The 25,754-nt window shown below is 42.6% G+C and overlaps 1 protein-coding gene across 1 annotated transcript; it reads right to left on the reverse strand.

The window, feature by feature from the left end:
- Nucleotides 1-1,269: 1,269 nt before the first annotated feature.
- DSG2 (desmoglein 2) lies at nt 1,270-25,388 on the reverse strand. Its single transcript, XM_042798217.1, has 15 exons — nt 25,200-25,388; nt 19,003-19,038; nt 18,017-18,151; nt 16,634-16,792; nt 16,127-16,271; nt 14,776-14,936; nt 13,876-14,010; nt 13,545-13,730; nt 12,256-12,515; nt 11,257-11,399; nt 10,358-10,585; nt 8,844-9,074; nt 7,686-7,810; nt 6,210-6,554; nt 1,270-4,142 (listed from the first exon to the last, which is right to left on the reverse strand). The coding sequence occupies exons 1-15, from the start codon at nt 25,242-25,244 to the stop codon at nt 3,135-3,137; spliced, it is 3,342 nt and encodes a 1,113-aa protein (XP_042654151.1). The 5' UTR covers nt 25,245-25,388; the 3' UTR covers nt 1,270-3,134.
- Between the last annotated feature and the right edge of the window lie 366 nt (nt 25,389-25,754).

Below are 25,754 nucleotides of genomic sequence, written 5' to 3' on the forward strand. Positions count from 1 at the left end.
ACAGGCAGAGCCACTAGCGTCAGAGGGCAGAGGCAGCAATGCATTTTTAGGATGCCTCAAGGCCATAAACACTCACCATCACCCTCCTGGGGAGAGCAGCTAATTTATTTAACTTTTAAAAAAACTGATTTACTGCTGATAACCCTGACAAGCTTTAAGCCTGTGATGGCGGGCAATGGTCAAATTCCCAGGAGAGAATGGAGCCTGCAAGAGATCATCCGTCTAGCCTGGCTCCAAGTATGCGCTGAGGCATGACAAAGGCAATACCTTCTCGTGGGGGCTCGGGACGGGCCTTCCACTTGCCTCCTGCTGGGGACAGCTGCGTCCTCCTTGCATCAGGCTGGCTCGTACTCATGGAGTCCAACATACTTAGTGAGGGCTCGCAGAAAACATCAATCATGGAGAAAAGCAGCGTGGATACAGTTGTGCTCGTGTTTCAGCATAACCACGCTCTGCTATTTTTAGATCAGAAAATTATAGACTTCGTTTTACTTCTGAAGTCAGAAGGAGGCATCTCTCACAAAGATAAGTGTCTAGAGCTAGTCCTGGTCTCAGGGTTATCTAGTGTTTGGATGATAACCATGTGTTTCCATTAGTTTGGCTCTGTACATTCCTCCCACCAGCCACTATCATTTACAAAACACAGCTCCATTAGAAGTGACTTATTTAATCTGATGGATATTCTGCCAGCATTAGCACATGCTGATAGCATCTTAAGTCTTGGTACAAGACTAAGTCAAATTACAAGACTAAGCCAAATAATGGAGATTCACTCTTAACGAATCTATTAAAATACTCTTTACAGCACTAGCCAATCTGTGAGAAAAGTTTATATCTAAACAATACACAGGGAAGCCAGGATTTCTATGACACAGTCCTGACTCTTACATCTTCTTCTGGATGTTAACTACTAAGTTTCAACAACTGAAACAGTATTTTATGACATGTTGTTTGGAAGTATAAACCGATTAGAATAGTTTTGACTCAGAGCCCATAAAGTCTGTGGCTAGGATGCTGTTGCCTTGCATCAACTTCTTACAGAAGTCAGTCTGCTTAAGCAGGAGGAAGAATTCATTTTTTTCAGAATCTGTAAGTTAGCAGGACACCAACTTCTATTACATCTGTGTCTTTCAGATAGTCCTTGAGGCTGTTTGGGAAATCCTAATCCTCACTCTATCTTTAAACTTTTTATTTGCAGTAGGAAAGTTGGTGTTTTCACCAGGGTAGCTTTCTTAAAACAGAATGAATAATAATAATAAAAAAAAAAAATACAGTAGAGTTCTTTATTTTAAGATTACATAAACCCACAGAAATTCTCCACTAAGAAGTCAGAAATAAGTTCACTCATTCCAACTGCAGGAAAAAGTGGTGACCACTTAAAACTGCATGCTTGCTTAAAAGTAAATGCACATACTTTAATAATAAAATTTAAGAGATAAATAACCAACAGGTCCAATCAAGCGAGTAGTTTGATGTGCTTGGAAGTATTTCTCCACTTAATGTAATGGCCCACCTGTCAAGATGCACCCTCTTGAGCACAGCCATGGCTCCTATTTTTTATGTTTATGTTTCCGAATCAACTTTTACATCCTTATCAGTAAAATAAAATACACTGAAAACATTTCTAGTCAAAGGCAAAACATATCTGTGGAAAACATAACACTGCAGCTGCAGGAAAACTCCAGGAGAGATGGAGACAACCAGAAAGCTCAGCAGGTGCATGGGCTTTGCAGCACTGTATGACCAGCTTGCTGATTTTACAGGTATGAGATAAACACAGTGCCAATACCTAACTGAAAATATTTCTTTCTACTCTGAGAAAAATGAGTGTATTACAGGTTTTCCTTTATAAAATTCACTTTAAAATGTTTTAAACTGCATACAAATATTTACATGTGCATATATACGTAGTGCCAAACAGTGCAGTAATGTCTTCTGCTTTTACCACATAAATTTAATGGAAAGAAAAGTAATTTTAAGTGTTGCAGACTTAAAGGGAGCTTTCTCTTGTCTTGTCAGAGCTATGGAAAGCTGCCATTATAAGGCACTACACAGGCCACCTGAGCTCTGGTACTGGAGCCAGCAGAACCCCTCACACACATATATATGTATATTCCAGGCTGCATTTCTGTGCTTGTATCTGTCAGTTCACAGAAAGAATGAAAATCACTTAGTTAATTGCACTTGTAAATCAGATCCTACAGTTGTCTAAGGGCCATAAACTTTGCTAGCAAAGACACCGACTGGATCTCTGACTCTAAAGCTACAGTAAGTTTTGGCTGTTTCTTATACATCATTAAAGGACTGATTAGGAGCCAGTGAAAAAAAAAATCTATACAATGCAAATGCTTACTTGTCCATGTCAGCCTAGACCATCACCAAGTCATGGAATTTTACACTGAGGTACCAAAAAAATTGCAGCTCTCAGCATTTTTGCTACTTGCTCTCTTTAACCCCTGTGCTGATATGCAAGTACTGATTGCTTAAGGTACAAATGCTGATAACCTGAAGTTGTGACATCCCTCCAGGAGATCAACATTCCACTGTCCTGAGGACATACTGGCTTTGGTGGCCTGAGCTTCTACAGGAAGGAGAGATTTTTCAGCAATTCACCAAGGTGCTGAGATCTGCAGCTGCAGTTAAAGGGAGCTGCCCTGGCCCACAGGGAATTAGATGGCAAATACACAGTGAGAAACTGGTGCCCCTTAGGGGGGACTTCAGCAGATACACTAAAGAGTAGTTCAGAAACCTAACTTGTGCTTTGCATGCTACTATCCATCACTAGATTTCAGACTTTTTTCTGCTTTCCCATAATTATGCAACTGTGGTTATGTGGTATTATTACACTAACTGGATAATAAAAAGCAATTACAAAAATAGCAAACAAGGGGAAAAAAAAAAAATGTATGTCCCACATCTTTACACTTCAAAAGCATCACTGCCAGTGTTACATAACAACAACAGCAGATTTCCTTACTAGCTTCCTGGTCATAATCCTTATTTATACAAACTACCACAAGCAAGTCCATGCCATTTTGAAAGCTCCAGCAAATTCAGGTCTCCAGAAAAAGCTTGAGGCAAGATGCACGTTGGCACAAGGGTGCCCATCACCGCCACCCCTGCAAGGGGCCAGGCTACGAGCGAGTGTACTGCACCGTGCTGTATTTGGTGACCCTGGAAGACTTGCTCAGCGTGGCGCTGGCAGGAGGTGGCTCCTCAAAGTTGGAGCCCATCTGGTTAAGCAGGGAGTCTGTGATCAAAACGTGCTCTTGCCTTCCTGGGCCGGCACCTGCCGCCTGTTTGGCTCTGCTCTGTGTCCCCAAGGCTGTCAGCACCATGCTGTGCCCCTCTGCCAAAGCAGGGGAGCTGAGCGAGCCCTGCTCTGCAGCGGGCACAAGCACCCTCTCCCGCTCCCTCACCACGACGTACTGGGAGTCTGGGAGATCCTGAACCGTCACGGCTCCTGGCCCTGCACCCTCCGACTTCACCATCCTCTCCGTAACCACCACATTACTTCTGTGCGGCAAATCAGGGATTTCCACCATACCCTGCAGGCTCGAGGTGGGTGCCAGCACTCTCTCTGTCACTACTATGTTCTCCTTAAACTGTGGGTCTAGAAAGACAGCGGCCGAGCAGGCAGGAGCCCCCGTAGAATAGGATGTTTCCGTCATGGTGAAATTGGTCTCTGTGTGGGCTGTGGGAAGGGGCTGGGCGTTGTGCTGACCAGAGCGGGATGCAAAGGTGGTTTCCGTGACCACCTCCTTGGAGAGCGTGTCATCTCCTGCAACACCACCTGCGTGCACTGGCAGGGCGGGTTGGAAGCGGCTGCCTGAGGCAAAGGCTTGTTCCGAGCTGGAAGCATTTTGCTGATCCGAGAACCGCAATTTTGAGTCATTAAGACCGAAACCTGACTCATTCCTGGAGCTGCTGTCTTTCATGTTGATGTGTCTGCCTATGCATATTTCTGCTAGAGTCTTAAATTTGTCTCCTAAATCATCAAGGAAATGGTCATCGAGATCACCCTCAATAAAGCTGCAGCAGCCGACGGAGCCATGGGGGGAGCCCGATTCTCCCTGGGAATAAACCAGGAGACAGTCGTTTGCAGCTTGGGCTTCGTCTTCATCCGCAAAAGAGACAGCTTTCTACAGACAGAAAGCAAAAGCATTAACATAATTAACATCAGCTCTAGACTTAATAAATTTGAAAATCAGGAATGCTTGGTCAAAGAGTTTACAATAAGAAAATTTAACTGAACCCACAGAAACTGTCAACCAAGTGAGGGCAGTACCTGAAAGTGCTTCCTGCTTTTCTGAAGTTAGTCCGCACTTGACAGTACACTTGATGAGAAGAAACATCTGATATTAAAGTTAAAAATCTTGGGTACTATTACCACTTGCTGCTATGCCTACCAGGAATTGTGCCATTTGTGATACTGCTTCACAAACAGATTGCTTTTGTTTTGGTTTGGTGAATGAACTTCACCTCTAACTAGTTGTTTGTGGGAGAGCGCCAAAAAACCCATGCCCGAGAGTATCCTAACATTTAAACGCACATTTAATGAGTACACGATGACATGTTATCACATGCTGCGGCCCTTTTCACTAGCCTAACCTGCAGGATCACACCCAAGAAGCCTAACAGCAAACAAATCACAAAGTTAAATGTCTTGGTAAGTACGGGAACATAGTCCAGCACAGACATTTTTAGGCTCTATGCGGCCCACTTTGCACCAAGGAGGGCTCATGGGTTCCGACTGTAGAGCTTCCAGGGCCAGCTCAGTCTGAAAGCAGCATCTGCAATGGATTTGCTGCCAGTGATAGCACAAATATCTGTGGACATGCTTGCACCGGCTCCAGTTCCAGGTGTGAAGACAGACAAATCCCCTGGGCCTGTTCTACCAGCTTTACCTAGTACAGTTGCTGGCTTGTGCTCAGAACCACTTCTCTGCCACATCTGAAGTTCTAAAGTGCTTAGCTCAGGCGTCTATGGAATGTGGTGTCTATCCAGACCCAAACTGACTCTGTATGTTTATCTATGTTTGATCCTGGAAGCAGGCACATTACCCGAGATGCTTCTACAAAAATCAGCACACATATGAAACCATTTGGTTTGGTTACTTATCTGTTTTGTTTTCCTTCACCCCCCTTATAATCTGAGATATTTTAGGCTCCCAGAAGCTGTAAAGAGTACTGTAGTATGACTTTTACCACGCCTTCCTGCAGGACTTCAGCAGGCAGCTATGCTTAAAGTATGTCTTAGTATTAGGAAGTGCAAAGAGCAAAAGGGAAGCAGAATTGCTGCTGTTGCATCTGTCCACCCAGAAGACCAGTAGCTAGAGCACTCAGGAGGCATACAAGTAACTAAAGCTCAAATCCTTCCCTGGCCTCAAGTGGCAATTCAAACCTGCACAGCTACTCCCCTACAAAACCCCATCATCAGCCAGCTGTGTGAAGATGTTTTGTTTGTACAGGTGATGGACATTCCATACACTCCCTGGCATGAACTTCCACTATAAGGAGCTCACCAGCCTAAGGACTAATAATGTGCCGTGATGAGTAAGAAGAGCCTATTGGTCAGTGGTTAGGTCACACCAAAAAAAAAAAAAAAAAAAGTCAGAAAGGGGATTGCAACATGTGCCTCACAGGCTTCTGATGAATGGCCCTTTATCCAGGCTGCTGGGCAGAGAGACAAGTCCAGCACCACTTACTTCATCAGCTACTTTGAAAATACAGACCCACCCAAGACATCTATGGCTTATCTCTCAAAAACCTGCTCCATGGTAAAGTTTGTAGCTGTGACTCATGATGAGTCACCGGTGCCTCCCTACAGGCCAGTTTAATGTGTTTAAATCCCTGAGATTTAGATCCCATAGTCTTTCTTCATGACTTCTTCCTGGGCACACGCATTCCTTGGTCATTGCTGAATATTCTGGATTCCATTCCCAAGTACCTCCCTCGAGAGAAAGGTCTCGTGGGAGACCCTGTAAACACCCAGTGCTAGAAGACTGAGCACTGTCATGCTTTAAGTCCCACATGTGAGCCTAATATAAAAAATGCTTATTGCCCCCAACTACACATGCACATGACACTGGCCATTGTATCGGGACAGTTTATATATACAAATCTATTCATCTGTGTTTGTAATAACACAAACAGCGTTTCACACCAACTGTAAATAACAAAATACTGTTATTTGCGGGTCATGCTTACGTCATTGAAGTAGTCTCTTAGAAATTCTTCATTCATGGCTCCTGCTGCTCCCATCGTGCCTCCTCCTCCAGCCACCACTGTCTTGCCTTCTACACCTGCCATGCCTTCAGCCCCTCCAGCTGCCACGGCTCCACACTCAGCAGCAGAAAGGAGATGTCTGTGCTCTTCCCATGCTTCCCTGGCAGTAGTGCTGTGATTCTCTCGCATATGGGAGGCAGAGCTGCTGCCTCCTGCTGCAGTTTCCTCCCCACTCATTCCTGCTGCTGCTGCCACTGCTGTTCCTGCTCCGCTGGTCGCTCCTCTGGAGTTCTCCAGTGCACTGGGTGGGATGAAGCTTAGCACCGGCTACATAAATAACACAAATTAGGATATGACATGAAAGCTGCGCTGTCGAGCTCATGGAACTCACCAAACCAGCAGCAGGGCTGGGTGGGACCTGGGAGTGTGCTGTCTTATGACTTGTTTGAATTTGCACTTCTACATGTTGCTGCAAAGAGTAAAAGGCCTCCTGAAATAGGGTGCAGTTTCCGCAACTCTGTTCCCAAGGAGGATCATGGAAATGTTTCTACAGATTGTTGTTTTCTTGAAACTCAAAGGGTTGGGAATGAAGTGGGGGGGTGGGGAACCAAAACCACCACCACCATCAAAAAAAGGCTTGCAAAACTCCAGGGAGCTCAGCTGTTCTAAGACTCTGTCCAGCTTTCCTCAGACACAAAATGGGCGAGTGTGCACTGTCTGCTGCCTCTCTGGTGCTGCTCTGGTGCTGCCTGGCCCCTTCTTACTTTCTAGCAGTTTGGCCTCCCTGTTAATTGTGTTTTAATGAGAAGTTGGAGTGAGCATCAAGTCTTTCACCTTATTCCTGTTTCTTTGTTATTGTGTAAAAGCATGCCAGTGTCATGCCCTTTTTTTGAAAACTGGGTTTTGTAGCATAACAAGAAAGGGCAAACTTCACTGTTCTCTCTGCGGATTTGCACTTGTTTCTGCCTTTTTTTTTTTTTTAATTAAGAATTTCCTCTGTTTAAGAAGGCAAATGCAGAGGGAAGCAATTTAAAATGCAGCCTGAAACTTTGAACTAGGAGAATCTAAGCTTTATAACCCACTCTTTCACTGATTTACCATGCTTCCCAAGGGGTGCAGAACATTGCAGGCTTGCAAATGCAAATACTTCACTCCTTACAGCATCAATGCTTTCCCCACCCTTCTACCTTCTGCTCAGACACCATCAACATTTACTTGACTGCCTTCCCTTTACTTTGGGATTTAAACTTTACTTTGGTTTTTCTAGAGCTGCTGGTGAAATTCATCTTCCACACATCTTTCACTGAGCCTCACACGGTTAATTTTAATTAATGTTCATGTGTGGTTAAAATCTGCTGTACAGGTTTGAAAGGTCAGCCTGTAACATAGAAGAGATGCCAAGTGCCAAACTGAACATCTGGGTAGAAACCAAAGAGAAATGCTATTACAGATACATGCCTTCTCCTCGGGAGCTGCTCCTTCACTGTTCCACTGACGCAACATCGCTTCGCTGTAGTCCGGTATGGCAGCGAAACCCTTCGCTCCTGAGCCGCAGGGGCACAGCAGCAGTAACAGTGGAATAACTATGGGGAAACAGAAGTTTGCCATTAACAATGTGATTATTAGGGTCCAAGCACACCAACAGCCAGTACCAAAGTTTGGCCAGCTCCCATTCCCAAATGTATCTTTAATGAGCTAGTGATCAGTATGAAGGCTGACAACGACTCAAGGCAGGTTCCCAAATATTTGAGGTATCTCCTAGGAACATACGCCAGGCTGGTTTCGTAGAGAGTAAACTTGACAACTAACCCATCACAGCCCCAATCCTGCAGATAATCATGCACGTATGTAGCTATCCTTCTATCCAAGATCTCGCATACCAAACCCGAGCCTTAAATATCACTGCACAACCTCAGCATTTCAAACTCTTCCTGTTCTTTTTACTACCAGATAACAACACAGCATCATGTAAATTCCACCTCACCACTCCTAAGACAGGTCTAGAGCACTGCCTGTGGAACTCAAAACAATCCAGTTTCAGGTGCAGAGAGTATTCAGGTGGCATGAACTTTGTTTTGCCACAGCTAGATTGCTACCAGAACAAGCAATAAGGCATTGCTATTTTAAATGCAACACTAGTACACATGGCCACACCCTGACTACAAGCATTCTTCTCTTATTTTTGAGCTTCTATTTTGTCTCACCAAAGAACAATGTCGCAGGCTGCTCAGAGCAAGGCACCAGACCTGGGTCTGCAGTGAGGGAGAAGAGAGTGGAGAGCACGCTGAGGTTTCAGTGGGAAGGGTTAGAGTTCACATGGGGAGGTGTGGGAACACCAAAAGGATTCCTTACTGCTTCCCCACTTGTTATTTACAGCACCATAAACAAACATTAAAGTCATGCATCTTAATTTTAAAATGCACAGCTTGAAATTCTTTGAGGGTGAAATGCTGATGTTACCAAAATTAGTTGGGGATTTGCCATGACTTCACATAGACTAGGAATTTACACAGACTATATCAAGCTGATTAAAAACTGGGAGCTGGACTGTTTCTTTCCTGATGCCTTGCAGACCATATTCACAGTGTTTCCAAGGTAATGTGAAACATTACTTACGCAGCAAAAGTAAAAACGCCAAGATGATTAATGCAACCGCTCCTGGTCCCAGACCCACTGACTTGGCACCAATAAACTTCTCTTTGCAGACGCCGTCATCCGCACAATTACAAACAGTCAGTTGCAGAGACTGTGCCTCAGCACAGCTGAGCCCTTGGAAATCCTTTATTAGGATGGGAACTGATGTTCTGCCCAACTTCAGGTTTTGTGGTACCAGCTGTATGCTGGTGCCTGAGGCAGAAGGGGGGATTAAAAAAAAAAAAAAAAAAGAGAAAAAACAAGAAATGAGCAGCGAGAAAACTGACTCCTGTAAACTAAGGGAAGTAAGACCTTCACAGCCTCCCAACTTGCCCCCTCCAGTTAAGCCCAGACAATGCAATGGAATTATGCTTAATTATCTGCTGCTACAACATATGTGCTCTGAAGTAATCCATGCTGGTAACAAAGCAGCCGTGCTCACTTGCAGCCTCAGATGATGGTGAAGAGTTTCCCACCACCAGGCTTATCATGGAAGACAGCCAACTGCCTATATAGCGTTAGCCTTCACGTCATCTGCATAGATAAAGGCTGAATTCACAAAACAACATCGTCAGTCTTTAGGAGATTAATCTGTTGTAGGCCACAGGCAGAAAGACAACATCCCACCCGGTCCTGTGGCCATGTCACATCAAGGACACAACTAGGCAAGAGGTGCCCAGGTGATGTTCCCAGCTGGGGAATGCCACCCTATTTGGAAAAGCCGCAATCCCTACAAATTACTGCTAGTCTGGCTGCAAGCGGGGTGAGGAAAGCCAAGATTATTCCTTCTTGGTCCTAAACCTGGCCATTAGGATGACTCTGCTGATTGTTTTGCAGTGTTATGCTGTAGGATTATGGAGGACAGAATAATGAGTCTGAGAAGAAAAACGTGTTTTCTGGTGCCTTCAATCTATCTGAAGCATTTCCTTCAAGCATTTCTCAGGCTTATATGAACAGCAATGTAAGAAGAAAATGCTCATCTCATTTTGAAATACTCATTATTTATGATTTCTGACCTTATTTTTGTTCCTACTGTGATGGACAATCTTAGGTTACACTATTTCACCTTTTCAAGGCTCAATGTGCAGACAAGACTTACTTATTTATTTGTAAGTTAGAACAACTTCAGCCAGTAACACAACCATATCTTCAAGCTCAGTTTTAACAAAAAGTATCACCCATCACTGCATGCTTCTTGTAGGAAGATGGGAATGGCTTGATCCCAGCATTACCCATGAAATCTGGTCACCACATAGGGGTCAAACTAGGCAAAGATGGTCCAACTGAGGGAAGGTGACCAGCCCCAGAAGACATGACATGTGCTTTAATAGCCATTAGAGAGAAGGGAGCAGAATGTGAGTGATGTGTCTTCATATCTGACTCCATATATATGGGTTTTTCTGGTCTGGATCAGACAAATCAGTGTGACTTGAATTAACAAATTAAGGCACTAGGACTCTGAAGAACTGAAAGTAATTAAAAATGTATTTTCTTACCATTTCTGGATGCAATTAACCATTTTTTTGCTGTCCCTTCAGGCTCATCAATGACAGTAAAGCTGAATGGATCGCTGTTCGGGTAACCATCCAAATCATTAGCTGTAACATCAACTAATTTTGCATCTGAACACACAGTCTGCACAGGGTTCACAATAACTGGGCAGTTATCATTCTCATCTTTAACTTGAATAACGACTGTGCCGGTGACCGTTTTCTTAGGAGAATCTAAGATTTTAAATACGAAAAACTAAATTGATTTGAAGAGTGCAAAAATTTAATCTTAAAATAATAATAAAAAAAACCCCTTAGAATTTTCCAAAACACAAACATTGCTGAAGTAAGTTGAAAGAGCACTCCGTGGAGCTTAAGGGAGCAGTGTTTCATTCCTAATGCTAATAAACATATTGACAGAGTTCTTCTGAAGGCAAGCTGCTTTACTATTTTAAGTTAAAAGTGATCTATTTCCAGTGTATGGTTACACAGTAACACGCAGGTTATAAAAGGAGAAGTCTAATTAGATACACAAGAAGTTTATGGAGTCTTTCTTGCTTGGCATTCAAGAAAACTGAAGACACTGAAGTCTGCCTATTAGCATACTGAGATACTGGCAATTTCTACCTTGACAAGGTATGTTCCTATCAGACTTGGTCTTTGCAAAACTTTAAGTTCATCTCCATCTAGTCAAAGAAGAGAAATGGGCACCTTGGGAACCCATTCCAAGGTTCTTCCTACTGCAATGAGTTGCCTGTGTCTCTTCAACTATAGAGCCTATGGGAAACTGCACTAGGCGCCTACTTTTTAGGTGGTTAGAGAGGCTAAACCAACTACAGTTTTAGAAAGGCAAACTAAATCCTAAACCAAGCAATTAGTGTGAGAACAAAACCCTCTCAACTTACCAGTAGTTATGCCCAACATGGTGATAGTGTAGGTACCATTTACTACATGAGACGACTCATAATCTAGTTTTTCTGCAAGTCGGATTTCACCTGTGACTGAGTCTACTGTGATCCAGTTTGCTGCATCTCTTCCTTTCACGTATCTGATTAAAATTGCATGTAAAGGTTTACACATTTATAATGAGGAAAACAACCATCAGCAGAAAAAGCCACTTCACAGTATGTTTATTCTTTGTTTAAAGCAGAGACCAAACCCTTAGGTCTGATGCTCCTGCCACTGGAATTGCTTTCAGCTATAAACCTAAGATTATAAACCTACCCCGAATGCTGAAACCTGCTTTTCCCTCTAGAGCCAGGATTTAGGTGTGGGGGCATTATAAAAAGTAGATTCAGGGAGCAAGACTGAAGCAGGAGAGGGAGCTGCGCTGCTGGTCATTATCCTCCTCCTCTCCGCTCCTGCTCCCAGCTAAAGCTGAGCAGCAGCCACCCAGGAGAGCCTGTATGACAGGAGAGGGGTCCTCCATGGGGCACGCAGCTCTGTTGGTCTCCACCATTTGTAAAAGCCATGGTGGTGGCTCAACAGTATTTTAGCTAAAGAGCCGCGATTCAAAAATCTAAACGCACCCGGCTCAGACCCATCTACCTTACACGCCTTCTGCCCCATTACTAGAAGTTTCTGCATATTTCTTCCCAATGTTTCTGCAAAGTCAGATGAGTAAATCTCTCAAAAGTAGAGGCATGACAAACAGCGTGCAAGCACAGACAACTTTGGCCCAAACACTCAGATCTCACCATGTACAACAAAACAAGTAGGATTTTCACGTCAACTATTTTCTGCATAACAGAATAGTGAAGATTATAATAATGATGTTGAGGTGTGAATTATACATAGTAGAAAAAAAAACCTGCCTTCAAAATTATTTCAGTTCAATATATACATTTTTACAGTGAGATCTGATTTCTGAAACTCAGTTATGATAGTTATAAAAAGATTCTTACACAATGTGCTCTGCTGTTTTTCCAGTGTCTTCATCATAAGCTTGATACTGTCCAATAACGTCTCTTATCTGTAGTTTCTCACTTGCTTCAATAATTTTTGTGCCACCAGGGAATACAGGGCCTTCTCGCACATTAATCACATTAATTTTGATTGGAATCGTTTGTGCTTTATAACTGCGTTTAATTGACTTGTGGAACTCTGCTTTGTTTGTAACAACAATGCCCAAGTTTAGGTTTTGAACTTTTTCATAATCCAGCTCCTAGAGCAATGAAACAAAAAAAAAAAAAAAAACAAAAAAAAAAACAAAACAAAAAAAACAACAAAAAAAACCCACTCAATTTGACAGAACCTGGTATCTTGACAACATTCATACATTTACTATTTAAATAATAATATAAATGATTATATATACTGTATACAAATTATTATAAAGAAATAAAAGAACCGTTGGTTAAGATGTTACTCTCAACACATAATGCTTCAAACTCTTAAAAGTACATAAAGACGACTACTTTTCTTATTTTTAATGGATGACACCATAGGTATGTCTGCCATAGGTTATATTACTGAATTCAAACTAATTTAAGGTAGGTGCAAAGAGTCCTACCCATATATTGTCTTTGAGTGAATCAGCGCTCAGTATTACTTGGCTCTTCCGATTTTTTTTTTTTTAAAAACAAATTAGTTTACTTCATAATACTTATCAATTTTTTACAGTTATCACTTTTCAGACAAGGAAACCAGAGAGGGAAAAAAAAACCTACTTAGGACACTATGCATCTTTATTTCTTGTGGACTAAAGGGGAGTGAATTCCATAAAATAAAAATTTCCATTTTTGGAAAAAAATATATCCATAATTCCAATTTATGGATATTCATTAAATAGTCTGTAGCCCACAGCTCATGGAGTAGGTTTTGCCTGAAATGTTGTTATCTGTGGCCATGGGAAATAAGGAAATTTAAACTGAGAACAGCAAGGAAAACAAAAATATGGGAAAGTTTACAGTGTATTTGTTAGAACTGCTGCCCAAACAACACGGAAAGTTTGGGGACTTCTGTCCCACTAGATATATTTGAAATCATACACAGTGTAAGTGGTAAAGCTGGACAAAATTATTATTTTGCATGGAATTACTGAATACACCAGCAAAGAATATGCCAAAAGGAGGAGTGCCCACCATGTAAATTTACGGTTTACATATTGACTGAATATAAATAACTTCTATGTCAACTCAAATGGAATAATTATTCTAATATTTGAAGATGACTCTCTAAAGAACATACTAACCTTCACAAGAGTCAAAATCCCTTCATTTGTTTGGGTATCTGTTACTATATGAAAAAAGCCATCTTCGTTGCCAGAAACAAATGAAAAGTTTGCCAGCCAGTTATCAGAAAACTCTTCATCTTTGTCAAATACTTTTATTCGCATAATTTCCACATTTGCTCTGTTTTCTTCAATGCTTCCTTCAAACTGCAATCAAAAAAACCCCAGTCTTTAAAAAGATGTCATGATTTACCTTATTTCACCAGTGAAGAAAATTTGCACAACACCATAGTAAGTAATGGGATACTGGCAGGTGTAGGAACCTGCCAAATGTTGTGATAAATGTACTTACCGCATGACTTTCAACCACCGGCAGATTGTCATTGACATCCAAAATCTTGATTTCTAAAGAACACGTTGCAGCATTCCCACCTAATTCACCACCACGGTCTTTTGCTTCCACCACCAAAGAATAGCTACTTTGTGTCTGCCATGTTAAGAAAAAAAGCATTTAAACAAGACTAAAAATTTTTCCCCTGCTGTATTATCTCTATCACATTTTGGCAATCCCTCTCGTGGCTAATTATAACTCCTCTCTAGCTAGTAGTAAATCCCACACACAACTACCATGACAGGCTCTGCTGGAGCAGAGATGAGGCTCTGAAAAGGATTTGGGGCTTCTGCATCTCCCCCACAGAGTTAGACTGTACTTATGTGGCAAATGAAAACATTTCAATGGCCACAAACAGGTACAGGACCAGTGATACCTGTGTGTCAGGACAGGGCTAGAGGTGGAGATGCTGCCCTCAGCTGCAGAGAGCTAACATCTAGATCACCATCTGCTGGCCATCAAAAATTCATGCAAGCACTGGTAAAGCTGCTGGCAATACATGGCTTGCCAGGCTGTTTCACAGCAGCACCCATCCTAACTCTTTGCACCGGGATTTGCAGAGTGGGCTACAAAAACCTGGATGCAGTCAGCAGCTTTGCAGGTGGTGACCTGGGTTGTCTTTGCCCTATGCTCTGCAGCACAGAGAAATGACCCCTTGTTTCATGTCACTGCTGCTCTGGCTGCACAGGAGGGACAGCAGGCAACAGCCATCGGGCTGGTGCTGTGCTAGAGAGGTGGCAGGGGGAACACAGCCTTGATCCCATCACCACCCCCCTGTCCCCAGTCCCTGGAAAACACGAATCAGCCAGACAAGGCTTTAAGCCCAAGGGAGGTGAAGGAAGGTAAAAGTTTTTTTTTTACCTCTCTGTCAAGGTTTATTTTCGCTACTCGAACCTCGCCAGTATCCTTATTCATACTGAACGCAGCGCTAGGGCTTTGGGAAACGATCCTGAAAGCAATTTTGGAATTTAGGTTATTTGGTTCATCTGCATCTGTTGCATTTATCCTCATTACAAGTGTACCTGAAAAAAAGCAAACAAAATACATTATTTGTTTACACTGTCGTGCACTGACAAGTATTTTTACTGTGATGTCAGAGACAGAGCATGTTGTTGGATGTACTGCACAATTTTCTGATGCTCTTGCCTTTATTTATTTAATGGAGCTGAAGAAGCGTTCCTAACACATCTGTAATTTATAGAATTCAATGCACCAGAATTAAACAATGGGTTGAATTCTTTCAAAAGTTCTGTCAGAAAACTGTAGATATACAGAGACGAAAGAAAAAGTTTTTGACCAACCAGCTACATTTCCCTCACACATTATTCTAAAGGGATCACTACAGACTCTTGCTACCTGAACGTTACTAAAACAATTGCTCTGTAATGATGCCCTCCAACAGCTCCACTGAAAATACATGGCGGTCCCTATGCTTCAATACTCTTATAAATAGCACAGTGTTTTTTCATCTGGGAAATTGTGCACCTCAGCATCCAGTACCTGAGTTTGAACATTAGCTGGAATTCAGGCAAGAAGCGATTACCATATGGCTGCTACTGACTTGAGAGCTGAGGGAACTTAATAACTCACCTAAGTGGATGGTCAAGAATCTATTCTTCTTCAGATTATGGTGACATTGAAATGGACACAATGTCAGGTATTGACTAGGTTGATTTATTCCATCTTTTCTTATCCTCTGGGAAATAACCTGTTGCTCCTATGTCTACTGACATCAGTAGGAAAACTACCACTGACTTGTTCTTTGAGGTTTAGGTCATGGCCATATGCACGTCACAGTGAAGAACCTCTCCAGCCCACAAATAAAGCAGGGCTTTTCATAAGCACAGCAGAGCTGAGTCCCTCCCAAATAGGCTGGGATTGCTAGGCCAGATGGCAGACTGCATCTCCCGTGCAATCCCTGCTGAAGGACTCTGGTTCCTGGATTTGTGGTACCTTTGACATCAAACTAAGTGTGCCATAAGAGGAAATGTTGTTTTCTGTTGCCTTCATGTGGATGCTTTCCCTTCACTATACCACATAGCTCAGCTCTGAATAAAAACTTACATCCACATGTGGATAACCTGGCCTACGCAAGCAAGAGAATGTATCCTTGTTACTGCAGATACGCTGCTGCAAAGCATACATTCACTTGCACCCTTGCAAGTGTTGAGAAAAGCTAAATGAAAAAAAAATATTCCAAAAATCATGTTACCTGTTTCACTTAATTCTTCTATTGAACCAACAAAAACTTCATGGGAAAACACTGGGGAGTTGTCATTTATATCCACAATTTTAATTGGGAGGTCTATCGGCTCTTCCAGTTTTGCTCCAGTCTTATCTAGTGCATGACCTCTGAGCTGAAATACAGACAGAAACAATAAGCAAATCCAATGAGTGACTGTAATATATATAAATACATATGCAAAATAGAAATATACAGAAATATATATCATATATATAACAGAATCTAAGCATTATATAAGCATATATGCAATATAAGCAATAATTATATAAGCATATATGCTTACATAATGCTTAGATTGTTATATATACGTGTACATATATACGATAAATAAGCATATTATATATGCTTATAAATATAAGTATACACACACATATCCAGAAACATTAAAACAAATTGAAGCAAATGCATTTGAACAAAATAAGTAACAAATGGATAGGACGGCACCTATAAGGAAAAAGTTACTACTTGACTTACAAGGAGCATTGGAGTCTTTTCTCTGTCAACCCTTCCTGTTATGTTCAGGTCTCCAGTCTTTCCATTGATAACAAATAATCCATAAGGGGGTTCTGTTACTCCTTGACCAGATATAGTGTAAGTTACCACTACCCCTGTATCTTCAAGATCAGAATGTATCTAGCAGGAACATAACAGATTAAATAGCATTTGGTGAATAAAACCATATTTAAAATCACAACAAAAACTATTTTTGCAATGAACAAACAAAAATAAATATTAAACACATTTCTCTATGCTCCTTTCAGTATGGAGATGTTGAGATGAATGCAGGAAGAGGTGTGTGTTCTGTTTGAGGATCTGGTGCAGAGAGATGAGGAACATGATGGGCAGTGCAACAGCTGGGAACCATGTAGTGGAGGGGTCTACAGGAGAAGAAAATTGGGACTGCTTGGCCAAAGACAGTGGGATAGGATACAAGTACACAGAAAGGCTGGAAGACCAGTGTGGTAGGGTGAAAAGCTGGAGTGAGGGAAGAAGGAAGAAACTGGCTGATCAAACAGATGTGGGAAATGAAGTGTGGAGAAAGACCAAGGGAAGAAGACAGTTTTAAACAATGAGTTGAGCTGGGATTGAAGCTACCTGAGTAAAGCCTGGAAATAAAATATGACAGCTTTTTAAGGGAGTTTAAACCTAAGCTAGTGAGTGTGACCAGTACTGGGGAAGTGATAGGGTGGAAGAAGAAAGGTCAGACCTGGAGAAGAACAGGTAGAAGCAGCTACATAGACTAGAGATTATCCCACTCCTCTGCTGTCAGCAAATATCTGAAATATCTGGAAAAGCACACGTGCATTGTGCCAGCATCATCATCAAGGGGCGGCCCAAGCAGAGGGTAACAGCCTGCTACCATCTGCAGGTACTTTATATGCTGAAGTGACAGGTGTGGTAAATTCAGGTTTCAACACTGGTGCTGAACCAAATACATGTCACTGTTGCACAAAGGATAACACCTTGGTTATTTCTAGCTCCATTTCCTAAAAAATTAGTCATATATAACCATGCTCCCTGCATACCCTTGGGCCCTATCACTACCAGCAGCCTGGGGATCCACTTGACAAGTCCAACCACAGCTAAGTAGGGGTGGTAGAATGAAAAAACTCGTATTCCCAAAAGTTTTATGAAAACTGGTGGCTGGTAAAAGAAGAGAGACTGAGCCAAATCAGGCTGCAAGAGTAACTCATCTGCTGAAGGAAGGAAACAGAAGGAGATGTGCCAATCTTCATTCAATAATCCTTTAAAATTAAATAAATATTTGTACATGTGTTTAGGGCAGCCACACCCTTATTTTACATTTTCAACTCTATTTTTATGTGTATTCTCTATTTATCTATTTTCTGGGCTTACTCTAGCAATTGGATTCTTATAGGAATTGTCCTCCTCTTCCCGTATGAAAGCTGGAGGGACTGTCCATTCTCGCTTCTGTCTGATTAGGCTGTTGGGATGAGACAACATGCCACTCCTGCCATTTCGATTATAAACCTGTGAAAAAACAAGGTTGGAACATTAGCATTAAATTTAGCCATTTTGGCTAAGTGTTTTGTTGCTGCTGCAGCCCAGACTTACGAATAGCCTTTGCTCTTTCACTAGCTAGTAACTTCAAAACCATGGAGCAGCATTAGCCTTTCGAGCCACAATCTAAGAAGTATACCCTCCTCAAGCTGTTTCAAGAAGAAAACTACACTAGTCTTTTCATCAAGACAGAGTTAGGTAAGACAGGCTTTAAATACATGAGCAAGTTCCCATGACCAGGGGGTGGTGAAAATAGACCTGTTCTGGAAGATTTAAGTGCTTGCCATCAGATGTGGGAAGAAGTTTGGCCCTAAGGCTGTTTATCTTCCCGCCAATACTGCCTCATACTCAGACTTCTCTCTGAAGCAGAATACATCAAACAGCAAGCCTCTATTCAACCCATCCACTGTCTCTGCTATCCTTGCCCTGCTACCCCTCATTCTCACTCTGCATGACACTCTTCATCCTTCTGTCCAGCTGAATCCCTACGGAGTCTGTCAACTTCCAGATTAACATCTGGAAATGTTTCCAGTTCACATCTTCCATAAAGCAGTAGTTGATTTCATTTACAGAGAGTCAAAAAAAGAGATATCTACAAACAGAATTTTAGGGGAAACTTCTCAGAGTTGAACACCACTCAGTTTGATGGATCTATACACTTGCATTTCGGCTTTCATTTCATTATTCATTGTACAGCTTTCATATTTCAGAAAATGGTAAATGTCAAGCTATTTATCAACTGAACAAAGGCATGCCTTTTACACTCAGAGAACGCTTCTTCAGGCATTGATAAAGAAAAGCAGTTTTCTGTTATTTCCTACCTTCACATAGAGTCCATTTCCATAATTCAAACAGATCTGAAATGGAAGTTATGATAATCATTATTAATTTTATGTCACTTTAGCAGTACTAAGCTTAACTGATATGATCTCCCTCGTATGAACAGCAAAGCCATAAGGAAGAGGGTATCTGACCTCTATCAATTAATATTTACTATTTACCCATAATAGCTTCTGAAATATTCTCTCATAACCATTCACATTAAAAACATACATCATAATCATATAATTATTAAGTTTTACACTTCTCTCCCAGCAGGAAACAGATAAGCAAATAATCTTTTTTCTCTTTTTTTCCCCAATAAATGCAGACTTTCTAGCAATTTTTAAACAACCATTTTTTTAGTGCTGATTAAGACTTCACTACTCAAAACCGATGGGAATTTGCCAGTGCTTGAAGTTAGCATTGCTTGTCAGCAGCCTTCTGAAGAAGCTCCCTCTTCTGGGCAAATCACGGATTATACGGGCTGTGGTGGGTTACTAACCACAGCAGAGAACAAACAGTTTAAATAACGTTTAAAAGCAAGGACTAATCAAAACATCTGCTGAAGCATACATGACAGAAGCAGCTCTCTACTTAGTGCCTTGCTAGGAGGATAAATGGCCTACATCCATCCGTCTCTTACTTAAACAAGGCAGAGACACATGCATGCCAGCAAGCAAATGATGTTTGCTCTGACAAAAATTTACATGCCAATATTCAGTATTGGGACTGCCCATCTTTTCATGCACCAGAATAGCCCAGTATAGCCATGGATGCCCTTAAACACCTCAGTGAGGTGCCTCATCTTAGCTGGAAGGAACTGGAGCCTCTGCCAAATTACCAGACCCTGTGTTTACATCCACTCTGCAGCACTAAGGACTCCAAAGGTAACAAAAACCCTCTAACAGTGCAAAAAATGTAAACACTGGGAAACAATGACAACAAAAAATAGGTTATTAAAATGTGTAACAAACAAATAGAGCTTTTAAGCTTTGCGTATGTCAAGAATACTTTTATTGTATTCAGCACTATTACATCTACCAACATTTTGCATCTTAGGTGATTATTTTTTTTTTTTTTTAATTTACCTTATACTAATGCCTAAGGCAAAGCAGGCTCAGAAAAGGTGATTTCCTACTGCAATATGTCAGGGGGTATGTCTGTATATTTTCTTTGACTGGTTTCTAGACTGTTGACTGGGCTCCCTGTTCATCCCTCTGATTCAGCCTTGATTGCTGCATCGATGACAACTATTTTTTTTAAAGATGCTATCTCTTTCCCACACAATACAGCAATGCAGTGGACAGTGTTGAGCAACATAGCGACCGCTGTTTCGACTTGCACAACAAAACTGTTTTTCAAATGGCAATTTTCCCAATGTATATATTCTGAAGACAAAAATCAGCAAGCACTAAGTTCCCTAACAGATATGCATTGTGAGGGCTACAGGATCTTACGCCTTAGACTAAGTTGTTCTCATTAATATTCTTAATTTTATTTGTTTTAATTAGTTATATGGATTTTTAACATTTGTTTTTATGACTAATGAGATTGTACCAGCAAGAGTGACAGGAGGATTTTGGTTTATGGTCAAGGTTTATCAACTGAAGCTGCAACTCCTTTGGAAAGTAAATAGTTGCCAAGATGTCATCGTGAACATCCTTGTTTGCTCTTACTGGTAAACTGAAGGGAAAAGTGTTTCTGTCTCAATACTGAATGGGGAAAAGAGGCACAAGGTGAGAAGCTTCCTTGTATTGCAAACTTGAGAACCACAGCATAAACAAAAGTATCTGAAGTTCGAGAATAAGCAGGTCTTCCACTGAGATGCATATCAAGAAAGCGGAAAAAAATCCCATTAGTCATTATAAACAGAAAGTCTTTCATTAAGACAACTAAAAGTAAAACTACAAAGCAGCCTCAAAACATTCTGGTTTATCGCTAAGACAGTAAAAAATAATCTGCTTTTGTACTTTTCAATCTGTAGTCCATGGGCCTTTAAGACATCAATAAAAGGTGTTTAAGAATGGCAATTTTATTCATGAGATGCATAAATACATTTGGAACAAATACATAATGGGAAAAAGGACTTTTCAATTAATTTTTTTTTCAAGAAAAAGTGCAGTCACATATCCAATAGGTGTTGAATTCTGAATTTCCCCTTTTTTTTTAATATCCTAGAGCCGCCTTCTATTAAACGGCTTAGAGTAGGAAAGGGCAGTCTGTCATTTGATGTGGATCATACATAGCCTTGGCACAGAAAATAGACATCTACTTATGACATCTGTTGATGACACAGAGCTGAGAAGGCACTGTCAGAAGATAACTGGATAGTTACAGAAAATGAGGTGGAAAACCTGGGGCCTGAAGTAATAAAAATGGAATTAAATACTACAGGAAGGCAGCAGGAGTAGGTGAGAGGACAGGGGAAAGAAGGGAGCAACTGCTGTGTGTAAGCAGTACAAGGCTGTTCTTGCCCAAACCCATGTTCAGTATAGTCAGGAAGTGACTAAAGGACAGATTTCAAACACACTGGTTAGTTTCATACTCTAAAGATAAAGACTGAGTAAGCAAGAAGGTATGTGTCTGTATTTGCTACACTGTGAAACAGTAAGTCCTGGAAATGTGGTCTTTCACGTATGCTGTGTGTCAGGAGATTCAGATCCCGCAGCTCCTGCGAGTCAGTTTGGTGCTGAAGACGATGGACAAGTGAAGATCTTCCACACTTAGAGAAGCAGGCTGAAGGGACCATGAAGGTTATCTACTAGTCCATCTCCTGGCCCTGCGGCAGGACGAACTACACCCAAGTGCTTCCTGGCAACTGCTGAACTGGTTGTTAAAAAAGAGTGATGGAGGTCCCACAGCCTCACTAGCTAGCCTAAAGCAGTGCCTAGATAGTCTTACAGATGTAGGGTCTTTGTTAATTCTTACCCTCATTTTACCATTTTAACTTTTAGCTCTTTGCAAGTTGATCATATTGCTGTTTGGGCAAGATTCGGTCTCAGATTAAGGCACACAAATTTGTATGTCTAAATGAACACCAAGTGCCTAAACTTCTGTCATACTCAACAGAAATACAGCAAATACAGACAAGGACATCAGAAAGCAGTTCAATTTGCCCCAAAGTCAGTCCACATCTGCTATTTCTCTCTGGACTGCACTGACTGTAGCTATGTCTACTTTGTAAGCCCAGTATAAGATTTGTAGAGCAAAGCAGTTGCTGCCAAGAACCCAACACTACACAACCCCTGTTTGTGGTTGTTACTTCAGACTAAAATTAGCCTGGTCCCACAGACCAAACACCCATGAGCAGATGGGTGCATCTCCCAATAATGCAGATTTACTCAGGAGGGATCAGCTTCACACACGCTGGAGGTTTTTTTTCGAAAGCGCAATTTGACCCAACCACATAGGTGCCCTCTGCATCCACTGCATCTCCACTTACCATGACAGAAACTCAAACACCTCTATTGACATGTCTTAATCTCAAACCAAATCTCCCTCTTTGCCATGTTGATAATGCTCTCAAACAGCATCATTCCCCCTTTCTTCACAATTACACTTCTTATATCTGAAAACTTATGCATGTTGCCCACTTTCTCACTTCAAGAATCATAAAAAAGGACTTCCTGAATTTAGATTGCATAATTTGCTTTCTCATAATCTCTCCTAGGCAGATTCACTTTATTCTGAAGTCTGGTGTCCAAAATAATACACTTCAGTTCAACAGGATGGCTAAAATACTAGATCTTATGTGTTTATTGCTGGCTTTCATATCTCACTATAGCACTATTTATTCTGCCCTTTTTAGAACACTTGAGTTGTTGAATCAATGCACAGAGGCTTGTAAAGATTTCTACCGTGTTTCAATATGTTACTCACAATAGAACCTATGCTGCTTTGAATTATCTCACCTTTGGTCTTTCTAAAACTAAGCATCACATTGGGTGTTTTTATTTTTTTAATTTAACTGGTTTCTATGAATTTTGAAAAGTAATTGCTACTGGCTCTGACATTACAATAGTGATCTAAGTATTCTGGACTGAACTTCATCATACCCAGCCTAAGTCTAACATCCCAAGCATCAAGGAAGCACAATCTGAGAAGACGTTCAGAGAAAAAGTAAGTTTTTGCTACTCGCGTAGTGAAATCTGTACAACTTTCAACTCTTCTTTCACTCAGATGTAGGAAGTGTTCTAAGGGTTCCTTTCTTGATGACGTGATGTCCACGCCCTTCAGAAATGACTAAGAAACCTCCCAGTCTAATAACCCTCGATAGCCATGCCCTGCCGGCAGGCCCATGGCTCTGGGCGTGTGCGCTGGGCACACGCCAAGCCAAACCCAACCCCACAGGCACATCGCCATCCGGCACGCCCGGACATCCCTGGAAAAGAGTCAGAGGACAAGGGACTCAGGGAAAGCTGCCGTGACCCTCTGCGAGGTACCCGGGGGGTGATGACACATGGATGCAGCGTGCAGGCAAGCTGGGGGGGAGTGCAGACGACCAAAAGATACTTCCAGGAAGAACAGGGAGAAGAAGAACTTACGAGTTCTCAATGCTTCTAAGGTGGAAGGCTCTTTGGGAAGACACGACTTTTAGGCTGGCTTTGTTTTTCAGTAGTTTCTTAAGGTTTTGCAGCTATCAGTGCCATCTTTGCATATTGTAAGATCTAAATGATCTTTATCCAATGCTCTTAAACAAGCAACTAGACTTGCTACCACATGAATGGCTTTGTCCAGATTAGGAAAAAAAAAAATAAAAAAACAAACACCAAACCAAAAAAACAACCAACCGAAAAAAGGCAAAAACCAGCAGTGCCTCTCTCTCTCTCTCCTGACATCAATCAACTCAGGCAGTTTTATTTGCTCTACTATTCTAACAAACAATGAGGCATTTAGGCATCAAACTGACTCCGCTCTTAGTATACCATACCCTGCCCAGGCTTTAGCTGAGACAGGATGATGAGGATTGAGAAAAATAATTTTCCTTTTTCAGGCAAAACCAACAGCATCCTGCAAGCTCACCAGAACGGGTGACAGTGTGGCTTCAAGTATTACAGAAAGAATCACCGAAAACTTTCGTACAAGTAGCACTCTGGATGTTTCCCATTGCTCTTTTGGGCAAAACCAGGATTAAACATTTTGCAACCAAACCAAAACTCCCAGCTCGCTGCAAAGAACAGGGTTAACTGTTGCCGGCTGACTTGCGGCCAACCACAGGTCTACAACAAAGTCATCAGGCAACAGGTCTCCAACTAACAGATCTGATTTTGCAGGATTTTGAGCACGGGGAGCAAGATCCCGACCTACAGCACCTGCCAGCCTGACCGTGCAACAAGAACGCTGCTGAACCCTGGCAGCTCCCAAGCCCAGCCCATGGCCTGGCTCCCTCTGAGCGGTGGCCGCAGCCCGGTTTCCGTAGGCGTTTTGCCAGCCTGGAAAGGTGAAGAACTGAACAACAGGGCTGCTGATATGAAGGAGAGTCTCCTGGAAAAAAACTGCTAGAAAACATCAGTCCTAATCAAACCAACCAGGTGTTTTGGCCTCTGTTATGAGATACTTTTTCAGGACAAAAGCAAGGAGTATTTCATAGGATGGAAGGTCAAAAGGCTGACGGCTAAAAAAGAGCAAGGGCAGAGAAGAGGAAAGATTTAAGTGTCTTGAATTGTTAAGATTTTGGTATCATTTCTCTAAGACAATAAAGACTTCCATTAGTTTATGCTTTATGATCTATTTTCTCTCCTGGCACTATTCCTTCAAAAAAGTAACACAATTTATTAATAAAAGTAATATGCTGAACGTGAAGATGGTAACAGTATGAACTCTTCACTGCACTCCTCAAAAAACCCTCACCCATCCCAGGTACCGTTCTCACGGGGCTCTTCTACTTCGGCTTGCTTTCGGACTTTTTTTTTTTCTTTTTTTTTTTTTTGGGGGGGGGCTTTTATCTACCTCCCAAAGAAGGGGAGCAAACCAGAAAACCCGTTCCGAGCCACAAGCAGCCGGCGGCGGGAGAGCTGCCAAGCCCCGACGGGCCGAGCCGTCTCCCCCGCGGCCGCACACCAGCCCCCCCGCCGCCCCGGGGTCGCCGCTCCCCGCGCAGCGCCCTCCCTCACAGCTCCGCGCAGCGCCGCGCAACATCCGCACCCCTCAGCCCCCCCACCGCGGCCAGGCGCGCCCCGCCGGGGCCCGGACTCACCAGCAGCGCCAGCAGCCGCGCCGCCGCGGCGGGGTCCCGCGACATGGCCGCCTCTGGGGCGGGGGGTTGTGTGCGTGGGGGGTCACCTCGTCGGGCCGCCCGCGAGGGGAAAATGGAGGCGGCCCGTCGAGGTGGGCAAAAAGTAGCCGCGGGTGGGTGGAGTGTGCCGGGCGGGGGCAGGTGGCGCCCGGCCCCGCCCGGCCCGGCCCGGCCCGGCCCGCAGCGGGGAGCCCCCGCCCCGCCCCGCCCCGCCCCGCCCCGCCCCGCCCCGCCCGCGGCAGCCCGCGGAGGCTGCTGAGGGACGCGGCCGCCATTTCCCTGGGGCTCCCGAAGTTTGGGTTTTATTCCCCCGCCTTCTCCGCCAAGGAAAGCGAGCTTGGAGCGCGTAGGTGGCATGCAAAGCAGCTGTGACAACAGAACGATAAATTAACGAGCGATTGAGAAGGGGGAATATAGTCTCCTGGGAAGATAAAATTGTGAGTTGTTTTAGCATAACCTTCCCTGTAATCTTCTTTTTAATACGCTCCGAGCCATATCCTTCCTGCTCTTATCTGG

Source organism: Tyto alba, unplaced genomic scaffold (genome assembly GCF_018691265.1).
Source record: "Tyto alba isolate M040663 unplaced genomic scaffold, T.alba_DEE_v4.0 Super-Scaffold_27, whole genome shotgun sequence".
Classification (NCBI taxonomy): domain Eukaryota; kingdom Metazoa; phylum Chordata; class Aves; order Strigiformes; family Tytonidae; genus Tyto; species Tyto alba.